This window comes from Typha angustifolia, chromosome 14 (genome assembly GCF_048772165.1).
Source record: "Typha angustifolia cultivar Huaian chromosome 14, ASM4877216v1, whole genome shotgun sequence".
NCBI classification, from domain to species: domain Eukaryota; kingdom Viridiplantae; phylum Streptophyta; class Magnoliopsida; order Poales; family Typhaceae; genus Typha; species Typha angustifolia.
The window spans coordinates 11,190,249-11,203,589 of record NC_133252.1 but is presented as its reverse complement, the minus strand read 5'-3'; the positions used below and the strand labels follow the sequence as shown (position 1 = coordinate 11,203,589).

The 13,341-nt window shown below is 37.8% G+C and overlaps 3 protein-coding genes across 3 annotated transcripts; 2 read left to right on the top strand and 1 right to left on the bottom strand.

The window, feature by feature from the left end:
* Positions 1 to 2,439: 2,439 nt before the first annotated feature.
* LOC140776572 (uncharacterized) lies at positions 2,440 to 3,743 on the top strand. Its single transcript, XM_073120311.1, has 3 exons — positions 2,440 to 2,616; positions 2,708 to 2,985; positions 3,075 to 3,743. The coding sequence occupies exons 1-3, from the start codon at positions 2,454 to 2,456 to the stop codon at positions 3,585 to 3,587; spliced, it is 954 nt and encodes a 317-aa protein (XP_072976412.1). The 5' UTR covers positions 2,440 to 2,453; the 3' UTR covers positions 3,588 to 3,743.
* A 1,821-nt stretch (positions 3,744 to 5,564) lies between these two features.
* On the bottom strand, positions 5,565 to 9,570 carry LOC140776737 (chloroplast stem-loop binding protein of 41 kDa a, chloroplastic). The gene is made up of 6 exons (XM_073120560.1): positions 9,075 to 9,570; positions 8,877 to 8,998; positions 7,888 to 7,990; positions 7,096 to 7,237; positions 5,991 to 6,268; positions 5,565 to 5,906 (listed from the first exon to the last, which is right to left on the bottom strand). Exons 1-6 carry the CDS (start codon positions 9,477 to 9,479, stop codon positions 5,724 to 5,726), a joined length of 1,233 nt encoding a protein of 410 aa, XP_072976661.1. The 5' UTR covers positions 9,480 to 9,570; the 3' UTR covers positions 5,565 to 5,723.
* A 1,184-nt stretch (positions 9,571 to 10,754) lies between these two features.
* On the top strand, positions 10,755 to 11,822 carry LOC140775720 (adenylate isopentenyltransferase 5, chloroplastic-like). Its single transcript, XM_073119127.1, has one exon. It carries the CDS (start codon positions 10,791 to 10,793, stop codon positions 11,820 to 11,822), a length of 1,032 nt encoding a protein of 343 aa, XP_072975228.1. The 5' UTR covers positions 10,755 to 10,790.
* The last annotated feature ends 1,519 nt before the right edge of the window (positions 11,823 to 13,341 follow it).

Below are 13,341 nucleotides of genomic sequence, written 5' to 3'. Positions count from 1 at the left end.
TTTTTTTTAGGGCAACAGCGAAATAAATCTCTTTTAATAATAAATTTAGTATATTTTATTTACTTAGAAATAAAATAAAACTCATCAATAGTACAACCATCGATTAGTTTCTAAACACGTCACATATTTTCATGTATAGTTGCCCTGGTATAAGACTCACATGGAGACCGAAAGAGCTAACATTAAAAAAAAATCATCATCAATACATCTAAAATAAATGAAGCAACAAGAGCTCGTAGGTCACTACAAATCATTGAATAGTACAAAATTAGATAAAGTTCCCAAATATGGTAGTATATGTTAAAATAAGACACAACAAAGAAAAAAAAAAGCATACATTCTATCACAATATTACTATAAGATAAGTAATTAAAGCAGTCTAATATCTCTCTAAGTAAATTATTACGTAAGCTACCGCTAAGACTATAGTCAATCTGCGTCATATATTAAATATAGATAAGTCTAACACTCACGGAGTAGCATTATTTCAAGAAATAAAGTAAATATATATAAGTTCACACAACACAATAAGTGTATAAATAAATATACATTGCATCATTCTAGGTAATAAAACTATTTGCATATATTTTACTAGCTAGTATAGTTCAACTCCTACACAACCTACTACTCTTAAAATCCATCCAACAACTCATCACTCTCGACACTCCCCCTCCCTCACCAAAAAAATTTTAAAAAGAAAAGAAAAAGTACACCCCTAACAGAATAATTATACACCATCATTCAATGAACAATTGACTGATATCTGCTACAACCCACCACTTATTTATGACCTTAGTTGAGGGCCATCACCATCTTCATAGATATTTGTCTATATCAAGCAAATAACATGTTCCATTATCTAAGATCAATAGACTAAGACTTTAAGAAGCTATAAAATATGTTTTACTCAAGTCAAAAGTACAGAGTGAAAACAATAATAAATCAATATATATATATATATATATGTAATAGTAATGTATAATTTATTTGAAACAATTTCATTTTCTAGTAGAGTTTATAAAGAATTATTGAAGAATAATGATCATTGTACTTGGTTGTCTGACCACATTTTCTGTTATAAAGTATAAAAGCATATATTTGCCATTCTATAAATTAAATTCTAACATAATTAGTGTAACAATCCAAATTTAAAAATATAAATAAATAAATATAATAATAAATAATTTTTCAGAAATTCGAAATTCATATAAATTAAAATACACTGTGATAATTAGTGTGTCATTAGAGCTATATATCATGTCATAGCATAGATAATTTTTATCTAATGCGTGGTGTGGGCGTAGAAAAGTGGATGTTTAACACAATTATGGGCAAGATAATATGTCATGATTGGTCCTCAAACCATATTTCTAGGATTATTGTAAACTGTTATATCTTAATCCTTCGATATCTTCTAAGATGATGGCTTAGGTAGGCTCAATCTTATAATATATGTAACCCGAATTCTACGTGAATATAATAGTCTACGAACTTCCTTTAAAATGGCATGCGATTTCTTTATATAATAAATATGTCAAAAAGTTGATGCAAAAATTACAACCTAAAACCACATTATATCATAGGATTCAGTTAGCCTATGAGTTTAAACCCAGTGGTTTTTTCTTCTTTGGATGTCAGCATATTATTGTGTAAACAATCGAGATTCCATTTATGTGATGTATTCTTAATTTTGCTTTAAAATTAATACTTTTTAATATTATATCAAATGTAATAATAACACTCCTAGGCTAGTGCACAACTAGATACTCAATTTTCTTAGACTAGCTAATTGCAATTATTAAGTGCTATACTCATTCTTTTTTCAGTGCTTCTACTCGGGCAAAGGGACAAGTTTATGATTATAAATACTGCTCTCCACCAACCTAGCATATGGAATCCACACATATTGAGATAGATATGTTAAAAAATGTTCATATATAAAAATATCCTTTCTTAAATGCTTTGAGTTATTGCTAACTTCTGACATCTCTATGTAAAATATGAACAAACCACACACATGGGTAAAACATAGCATATTGAAATGAATTCCAGGCAATGTAGAAAGTCAAAATACTACCTTCTTTTTTTTTTTTTTTACTCAGTTGACTAATTTTGGTCAGATCATTCTAAAGTGAAACAATATTAATACAAAATTAAGTTCGGGAGGTCAGCTGACCAAATTAAAACAAAAAGACTGGGTCGGACCGTAAAACGTCCAAAAGTTGGGGTGTCCATGATAATAAGTAAATAATACAGGGTGTTATTTACTAATTTCTCATTTCCCGCGCGTAATCGTTTTCGAGTACTGCTCTACTGCTGGCTATCGGATTCCGAAACCTATCCGGTTTTCCGCTCCATTATCCTATTAAAGATCTTTCCCCGACCCGAAACGAGCCTCCAGACCAAGAATCCCTTCGTATCTCTATCTCTCGCTCTGTCTTCCGAGATTGCCAATGTCGACGAGGAGAGCACTGTTGCCTTCCGGCTTCCACTTCCGCCCCAAGGAGAGAGTGCTCGTCGGCCATTACCTCCGCAAGAAGCTCGTCGGCGAGAAGTTTTCACCTGGATTGATACCCGAGATCGACCTCTACTCCGACCACCCCAAGAATTTCACTTGTAAAAAGAAGGTTCTTTTTTTTCGGTTTTTGTTGTGTTTCCTTGATCGAATAATTTCTTCGTTTCTTTCGTTGGGTTTTCTTGGTCTCAGCTCAATTCGCTCCCCATAATCGCTACTTGGAGTGGTACTTCTTCACGTCGACGAACCGAAAGCATGAAAGGAGCAGCCGGCCATCGCGAGAAGCCGGGCCTGGCCGGTGGAAGTCCACCCAGGCGAAGTCCGATTTGAAGGTCAACGGCTTGGAGGCCACCAAGCAGAGCTTCGCCTACATGGAGAAGACGAAAGAGGAGAACGAGAAGCAAACGGACTGGCTCATGGACGAGTACACCATCAAGAACTCTTCTGGGTCTATCAAAGATCCCAAGAAGGTAGCATACATCACAACTCCTCCTTTCTCCATTAACTCTATCTACTTGCGGTCGAGTAATCTTACTGTCGTTAATTTAATTTGCTCCAGCTGCATCAGTGGGTGGCGTGCAAGGTGCACTTAACGCCGAAAGCTCGAGCCAGAATAGAAGCAGAGGTGCCCGCTGCCTCAAGGAAGGGGAAGGCGGCGGCGGCGACGGAGGCAGAGGCGGAGGCGGAGGCGGAGCCGTGGCTATCTTCTTCCGATGAGGCGTTTGCCCAATTCGGTGCCATCAATGTCAGTACATCTGGGCAGAAGCCGACGACTTCTAATCGCCAGCTCCAAGAAAGTCGTAGTAACAGCCACCGAGTTGCTCACGTCCAATTGCTGCTACCCAAGAAAGCTCTCGTGGCTCCCGATCAGGAGTTGAGGAAGAGACCCCATTCGACTTTCTCAGTCGTAGACGATGTCGACAAAGGCAACTGCCTCATTCCGGAGCACGTCGTCGATGACGACGACGACGTGTTCCTCCTCCGCGAAGCTGGCTTGCTCGATGACGACCTCGCACCGAAACGAACGGATCGCGAGACCTTCTTCTCTGGTTGCAGAGCCAAGCGTCGATGACTCGTTCGCTGATGATATGTCTCCATGATTAGAAACTTGAATTAATTCAACACCATCGGGCTGAGCAATTAATAACTCCAGATAGTTTATTATCTTGCTTTAATCCTTTTCATGATCACTTTGGGTTGCATATTTTATAGTTTGACATAAAATCAGTAGCATATGTACGTAGTTGTAATTTTTGAATTTGTAATATACAATGAAAGGGTGCAAATAACGGTATTTTCAACGGTTAATTACATTGGAACGATATTCATGTAAAAAATTATGCGTAAATAGAGTTGACTTTTGCATGTATATATAATACATAAAAAGACACTAATCCTGGAACTACAATTACACAAATAAGATATTCAAGTTAAGGGTATACATGCTAGAAAACATAAAAAAGAAAATGTAATTAGTGGTAATAGCAAGATTTTATTTATAAAAAGTTTATCACTGTAAGATTTCTTCTCGAGACGCTTATTCGATATCAAGAATTTTTCTCCCTTTTTTTCTAACTTCTATTTGAGAACAATTCGATTTTATTAATACTATCTTTCTAAGACTAATTTATTATTCATCGATTATTTTTAGAATAGTAGATAAAAATAAAGTTAGGATAATACAATACTCTTTCAATACAAAAACAAAAAAAATTAAAAATATATGAATGAATTGAGACTTCTTTCGTATTTATAGAGGTAAACAATTTTGATGACATGTATATATATATATATTCAGTCACAAAATGGGCCTAAAAATAAATGGAATTGGTATATTATATACCATATAAATATTTTTTAATGTTATTATTTTTATTTTATTTTTATACATAATGGTCACTTTAAAACTATTATTTTATTAATTTAAATAAGTGAATATATAATATTAAAATAAATGCTCTTCGTAGGACCCCAAGTTTATATAGCAATGGCGACGACGAGAACGCCACGGTTGCCAAGAGGGGGAAGACGAAATGGGGGAGAAGGAGAAGACCACCAAGTGGCTCATGGATGTGTACACCATCAAGAACTCTTCTGTGTCTGTCGAAGATCCCAAGAAGGTACCTTTTCGATTCCTATCTCCATCAATTCTAATTTTGTTATAATCTTCTTGTATCTGCCTGCGGATTATCTTACTTCTGTTTTGCTGCAGCTGCATGCGTGGGTGTTGTGCAAGGAAGCAGAGTTTGCCGCTTCTGGGTCGAGGAAGAGGACGGCTCCAGGGACGGCGGCGCTGGTACTACATCTGCATCATCTTGTGTTGGGTTTTTGTTCCCAGCTCCAAGAGAGTAGCAGCACCCAAGTCCCTCCTGCTCCTGCTCAATTCTGTAGGTCTGACCTTTCCAAATTGACTAGTTTAAGGAGATAGATATATGGAGTTTAACATGAGAATTTAGGTTAATTAGAGTTGTTGGTTGATTGTATATGTGTGTTTGTGTGTGTGTGTGTGTGTAAGATATAATATCAATTTTGTCTTTTGGATGTCTGCTCACTCTGTCGTTGGATATCTCTTCTAGTTTCTGAATCAATTTTTGGTTAACTGATTGCTTTAGATGGTTATTGGTCTATTTGGCTGTGAAAGATCATGTAAATTTTTTCTGCTGAAAGCCCAAAGATGATTATTGTTTTTTTTTTAAGTATTTCTCTGCTGAATTGCATCATCTGAATATTGACTGAAAGAACTGAAGTGGATTAAGACAAGGAATGTAGTTCACAGCTTTCAATTATTCGTTTCAACATTCTAATACTTAAAAAGAATGTTGGACAGATTTCCTTTAGAATTTTTTGTATCGTGAATCGAAAGTCAAACTTTATGGATCTTATCCTAGATCTGGTGAAAACATTTGAAATGAGAAAAAGATAATTTACCAAATGGGTCTTCTTTTTCGTCTGCGGAAGTTATTGAACTTAAGATAGGAAGCCATGGCCCTTAACGAGCCTAATGGAAAGTCCTACAAAGATGCATCTCCAAGCAAGAGCATAACAAGTGTTAGGCTTGTAAAAGAGAACTGAAAACTTTATTTTGCATCAGAATGAGATTTGGTTATACATATAATTATGGGTTGATACAAAAAGGAAACCAATATAATAGAAGAATTATAAGGGCCAGCATCCAACTATTAGAAGCATCTTATGCTGGTAATATTAACTATACAGTGACCACAACTTTAAGAGACTCTAATATTTTATCATCTGTGTCAAATTTTATCTGCTTCTTGTCTCTGCCAATACTAACATACTCAGCAAATCGCTCCTTGAGGTCTTCAGGAAGGTTTGTACTGCTAGTCCACCCAAGTATCTCTTTTGCTGCTCTTGGTTCGGCATAGAAATGCTGCAACACAACATCATTTTACATGAGAAGTTTGGAACAACAACTTATCTTCCATCATGTGGTAGAACTATCAAAGATATTTACCATATTGCGAAAGGGAAATGCCTTCTTTGCATCAACTCCAACAGCCTTTGGATCATAATAAACAATCTTGAGTTCACTGCCTGCAGCTTGGGCACAGAGTTTGGCCAGTCCATTGAAAGTAACAGCACGATCACTAACACAGTTAAATATTTTGCCACTTGCAGCTGTAGGGTTCTCAACGGCAAGCGACAGCATGCTGGATAAGTCCCTCACATGTGAGATGTTGGTTAGCTGCATTCCTGATCCAGGAATTGGAACAGGTCTGTTGCGAACAATCCCTGTAGAAGTAATAAAGAAAAGGAACTTGGATCACTAGGAACTGAAGCAACCTAGCATATCTCCACATTTCACATCAGCTTGTTCTTATCTCATGGCAGCAAGTCTGGCATTTCATCCAAGATTATTCGGCTTTGGACTTCTACTTACTGCTGAAGGGTTTAATATTGATACATGTACTCTATTATGCTGACCAACTAGAAGGCTCTTGAGGCAGCCAAGTTTATCCATCGATGTGCAGATCAGACAGTAATAAATCGCAATTCACTAATTATAGCTTAGATGTTTGTGGCTGCTATCAACTTTTACTGTCACAATTTTTTAAAGATCTCATCCTTCATTTGATTTCTCATATAGAGAAATGCTCTCTGTTTTATCAATCAAGAGTTCAATAAGAACAGTCAAGTGGATATACCTTTTCACAGTATGTTATATCTAGATTAGTTATAACTCTTGTTCTTTTCTTTTAATTACATGATATAAGCAGTTTCATCATAGTGATGCATATACCATAAAACCAGGCCTATAATGTAAGAGCTAATATTGAAAGTTATCCTGCAATAGTTTTCAGGTAATACTGAAAGTTATACTCCAATCATTTTCAACTATGTTCTCAACTGGCTCTTGTTAGTTCTTTTCACATGCTTTCACTAATGGTTGGTTCCGATATCATTATATGCATATAAATACGGATCTTTTAGGTCCGCAGTCCATAATCTTGTAGCAAATTTAATATTAGTACAACAATGATGTGGACACAGGATCAAATGCTTGGGTTGATAGACAGTAGTAGATAGAAGAGAAGAATAAGACAAGTCAGAGTTCTTACTGTCAAAGAACCATTCCTCACAATCTTTGTTGTTTCCAGAGCCTATCATATACTGTGGGCGGAATGCCGCCCAGCTAGGAAAAGATAGATCTGCAATGTAATTCTCGACCAATACATGACCTGCATCACCTTTGACAGGATCCTGCATTGATAATTCATACATTATAAAGTAGCAGATTTACTATGTAAGACAATTTAGACAAGTGTCAGCATCTCATTCTTGATTAGTACCACTAGTTTAAAATGATCATCAGACCGACACGGATATGTAGTTTACTCATTTACTGTTGCATAATGGAGTATATCCCTACAAAATTTCAACTTGTATTCCTTCTCTGGCTACTCCAATAGATTTTCTTCTGACGGTCATGCAAATAATGATGCAAGTCTCTTACAAAGGCATAATAGCTTCCATATAGAATCAAGATGGTTCTCATTAGCTTAATATGGTTTATTTAAAGAGTGTAAGGGGTCAAAGCCAACATTTCACCAATATATTTGTTGCTTGGGATAGATAATTTGATTTCCAATGTTCTTTATGTACATGTAGCTTTCATATTACATTCCGACATTCCTACTTGAGAATTGAAGTTCAAAGCAACATAAAAATTTATCTGAACAAGAGAACTAAGACGTTAGTAAAACTTTTACAGATTGCTATCATCAATGTCCAGTGGAGGTATAACACTTCAAGAAGTTTCATGTAAAGAGAGTCGTGTAATTCCAGCAAATGTAAATCCATGAATACATGTACACAGGAAAAATGTGAGGAATTCCAAGTTGAATCCATACCCCTTCAACATGAGGAACTTCATCACTAGTCTTGTAAATTCCAGCACTACTGATGAAGAAAAATTGTGTGACATTGGCAGATTTTGCCCAATCTGCCACAGGCCTGCATTGGGTAATCAATATTAGCATCACAACAGGAATCCTGATAGCAATGCTGACAGCAGTATTAGAATATCACTATGAGTTCTGTTACATTAAACATGAAATGGCGATGCATTGACAACTTCATACAACTAATTTTTTGTCCATACACAGTAGTTAATATAAGCATGTATTGTACAGTTCTCTCATGTAATTTAGTGTTCAAAAGTTCTCGAGATTCGATAAACATTGGAATCTTAAGATTGACCAAATTGTTACATTTGGACAAGTAAGTGCCAACTAAATTAAGTACAGTCCACTACTTGATATCGGGTAGTTTTGGACTATCAAACTAATTGCTGACAGTTTGGCAAGGAAAGATTTCTACAACCTGCTGAATGTATCAATGCGGCAAGGAAGCAGAACAAGGTTAACCAAATCCTGGTTGAATGTATGCCACCAGACAAGGTACTTTCCTGTTAACATTCTAAATATGCATCAGGAATTGGGCAAAATCAGAAGGGATCAGAGTACTGTGGAAGCCGATCATTGGGATATCCTTGTAATGCTACATGCTACATGCTTCAAGATATGAAAGGGAATGATAATAGAACTTTCAAAACCAAATAATCTACAATTATGTGTGGAACTGGTTAATTCCACACACACACACACACACACAGAAAAATCTTCTTGTTAAGGCATGCTATACAATTATACATTATTGATTTTTTTAAGTAGCAGCTTAATCTTTTAATGAATTTTGTAATGATCTATACTCTATACTTAGTCTATGATCACATGATACCCCATGAAAATTTTCTTATTGTCCCTTTTATTGTAAAAAAATTAACAAAAATTCGAACAGATCTAACAAAGAGAATGAAGAGTACAAACAGCTTACATACTTCACGGTATCCAAATCCTTCCCATTGTTATCCAAAACAACATCAAACGCGGCTCCGCCCACGATCTTCCCCACTTCCGCGGGATTCCCCCAAACCGTTTGACCTCCAGCGCTCACCAATTCCTGGAAAAATCCAATCAACTACCAGGAAACAAAGGGCATGGAGGAAACCAAATTAAGGCTAAATTAGAGACTCTACGGAGAATCTAGTAAACGGGGGCTTCTTCATCTTATCGGAGCTCTCATCCCCGACGGTGAGCACGGTGACGTCGTGCCCCGAGCTCAGCAGCTGCTGCGCGAAGTAGAAGCCGATGACGGCGTGGCCGCCGCTGTTGGTGTTGACGATGAGGACCTTCTTCTTCTCCTCCCCCGCGGCGTTGACATAGAAACCGGAAGAAGACGAAGAATTGGTGGGGAAAGGAGAGCGCTTGGAGATGGGGGAGAAGGAGTGGTGGGTGAAGGATGAAGAGAGCGAGTTGGAGGGGAGAGAGACGGGGAGCTGGAGAGAAGGGAGAGAGTAGGTGGTGAGGGGAAGTCGAGCTGGGGAGTGCAGATAGAGAAGTGAAGCGGCTGCGGCGGTGGTGGCGGTGGCGGCGGCGGCCATGAGGGCAGGAGAGGCGAGAAAGAGTGATAAGGGAGGAGTGGAGGAACAGAGATAGGGGAAGGAATAAGGAGTAAAGCCCAACCACCCAAGAATTATTCCGCTTTTAGTAACGGCATAACGGTTTCAAAACGCGCCAAATATGAGCATTATATTAACTATCTAATCGACAGTAACATTATAAATGAAAATTAAAAAACTCACCTCCTATTCGCAGTAGCTACAATCTACTGAGTTTTAAATAACAATTCCATTTTAATTAATATTAGCCCACTGCTTTCGAAAACCTCCTCCTACCCACCTTATTGTCCATGAAAATAATCCTCTAATCTACAATGCAGCAAATCACCCATCGACTCATTACCAAGTCATATTAAATAATTAATAATAACCCACTCAACCCCTTTACCTAATCTTCGTTTAGAGAGCCACTAAGCCTTTCGAAGATCCTTTAACACGTACTTAGCCCCATAATTTGATCACGGTGTCATAGTTTATAATTTATCAAAAGTTTATCTGAAACGTTCTATCTTTTGCTCTCTTTATATATATATATCTGTCACATTTTAGCAGACATGTATGTGTTAATTGCATATTAACCCTCAACTATTATTCATTTTCAATTTCACCCTCTCAAATAAATATTAGATAAATAAGCTCTTGAAACTATTGAAATGTGTCAATAAGCCCCCATATGTTAATGTTTCGTTAGAAATTTTGATATAAGTAATTTTAAAAAGTTTGACTAACATAATAGATATATAAAAAATGCGTATGTTTTCTTTCTATTCAAACTCGAAATTAATCTTGTCCAATTTGCTATCATTTTAATAGGAGAATATAAAGGTAATTTTATCCATCAAATTAGCTACTCAATTATCTAACATTTTGTCTAACAAAATTTCTATCGGAGAGGCAAATCGATACAACTGGATAATATCATCAGAGTATGCAGCAATAATTGAGATAATTAATATATAATTAATCTTACATATATATATATATATATATATATTGCATTTATAAGGTAACTTACCGTTAAAGAAAATTAACGATAGCCTATTTCTATAATATTTTAACTAAAATACACGAGTGCGAATGATAAATATCCCTACATTTGAGTGTGACCGATGACACAAGCAAACTGCAAGGTGTTTGATTTTTTATATATAAATTATGTATATATATACGGGTAGATAGCTAGACATGTTTTAATTATATTAAGATAAGTGTGTGGTTATCGTAGATCGATCTCTTGTTGTTTAGATGAATCCGGTGTGCAATTTCCCGCGAATCCCAGTGCAGGAGTTGTCAATGTGCGTGCCTCCGTCGTTCCCCGCCGGCTCCCTGAAGAGTGGCGCTCAGAGAGTCCGCGGGGTGGACGTGAAGGAGAAGGTGCTGGTGGTGATAGGGGCGACGGGCACCGGCAAGTCGCGCCTGGCCATCGACGTCGCTCGCAACTTCCGCGGCGAGGTCGTCAACTCCGACAAGATGCAGGTCTACTACGGCCTTGACATCGTCACCAACAAGGTCACCGCCGAGGAGCGGTCCGCCGTCCCCCACCACCTCCTCGGGGTCATCCCGCCCCGGGACGACTTCACCGCGCCTGACTTCCGCAGAGAGGCTGCCGCGGCGGTGGACGAAATCCTTTCCCGCGGTCGGCTACCTATCATCGCCGGCGGGTCGAACTCCTTCGTCGAGGAGCTGATCGAGGGGGGCGGGAGGGAGTTCCTGTCGCGGCGCGAGTGTTGCTTCCTGTGGGTCGACGTGCGCCTCCCCGTGCTGCACCGGTCGGTAGCGGAGCGCGTCGACCGGATGGTGGAGAAGGGGATGGTGGAAGAGGTGAGGAGTGCGTTCGACCCGGACGACTCCGACTACTCGCGCGGAATCCGGCGAGCCATCGGGATGCCGGAGCTGGACCGGTACATGAGAACGGCGGGACTCTTGGGAGAAGCAGAGAGGGAGAGGATCCTCCGGGAAGCCGTGGCCAAGATCAAGGCGAACACCCGCAGGCTCACGCTCCACCAGCTGGAGAAGATCCGGCGGCTGACGCAAGCGTACGGGTGGGATGTGCACCGGGTGGATGCTACGGAGGCGGTGAGGAGGAAGGGGGAGGCGGCGGAGGAGGCGTGGGAGGAGGCGGTGGCGAAAAGAAGCTTCGAGATAGTGCGGAGGTTTTTGGCGGTTGGAGATGGGAAGAGAGAGTTGAAGGAGAAGAAGAAGAACAAGAACAAGAACAACAAGATGAATGGCTTGGGTAATAAAAGCGTCGTGATGGGTTTTGGAGAAGGGGAGGAAGAGTTCGCCGGGAAGTCTTTGGCTGCCGTCGTCGGTGTCACAGTTTGACGTTAATTCTTAAGATTGTTATTCCATCTATGATCACCTCAATTTTTTTTCCAAAAAAAAAATACTCCAAAATTAAAACAAAATATTGAGGTGATTCATAAATGTAAATTTAGTAGTGATGTGTTTTCCAAAGTCTTTTAGTGCAAAATAAATGATGTGTTCTTCATACTTCCTTTGTTCCAAATATCTCTATATCGTTTTTTAAATAATTTTAGATTAATTTGGTTTGAATTATATACTTATATTACACTCATTCATATTCATACGATCAAAATCGTCAAATATGCAGCATTTCTAGAGATATCATGCATATGTGGCACATAGAATGTCCATTGCATTGGATGGAGCAAATCATGCATGTAATCCTAAGCACATACAAATTATGGTACTAACTTTGTTTATATTAATATCATTTCTTAATTACATACCATTCATATCATCCAAACTTTTTCTTGTTAGTTGTGTGGTGTGACAGATGGGTCTAAAGATGTAACTCATCACACAGGCCATCCACCTTGGCCTTTGTTTAATTTATATTCTCCTTGGATGATTAAGAACAAAGGAGTCAAAGACATACCTTCCAATCATTTGTTTTGGCTATCAGAAACCTATTTGTTTTCTTCCATTAATTACTTTTTTTATCAACATCTTTGCTAACATATTGAGTGAACGCACATAGTTTGTAACACTAATAAAGAATGTTATAGTTAATTTCATAAGATATCATTATTTGATACTTGGTTGAGGGACTAGGTTGATAAGAACTCATCCACACAATAATATTAAGAATCACTTCTTTACCGATTAATGACACAATTAGTGGGGTAGTGGTACTATCATAAAAAGTGATTAGAGTACTAAACATGTACTAAGACATCTTCGAATTGAACCCGCAACCTTAATTAAGTGATAGACCGTCACAGTTTATTATTATTAGGTAGATAAGTTTTAGTGATTGTGATATTTTTAAAGTTCGCTATTTAATAATTCAAGCCTTTTAGATTAGTTGATATGATATTAAAGCTATTAATTTTTCCAACTTGTTAAAAAAAATTAATTATGTGAAATTGAAAACTTATGAGAAGGAAACAACCTCTATGGAGAAAAGCCACTTTAAGCTTTACTATTCATACTCAAGAATGCAGCACCATCCAAGTATAATCTTATCTTATATCAATCATGATCCATATTATCTTGTAATCATTGGTAGAGTAGAGCATACGTATCACATCACTTAGCAATAGAATGGATAGAATGGCCAGAATGGCCATATGCTTTCCGATGATGCATAACCAATTAACCATCCTAATCTTTCTTAGGCAAAATCACATCATTAGCAATCATGGGCGAACTCTAGGGGTTTATAAATAAATCCAAGTTACCTAATCCTGAATTCACACTGAATCTGTATCTGACTAACTGGAATATAAATCTTAATTTCTTTTTATCCATATAATAGATGTGTCAGGTTTGATATATGTAAATTTGAATCCCATCGGACTCAAATTTGGAGCAGAAA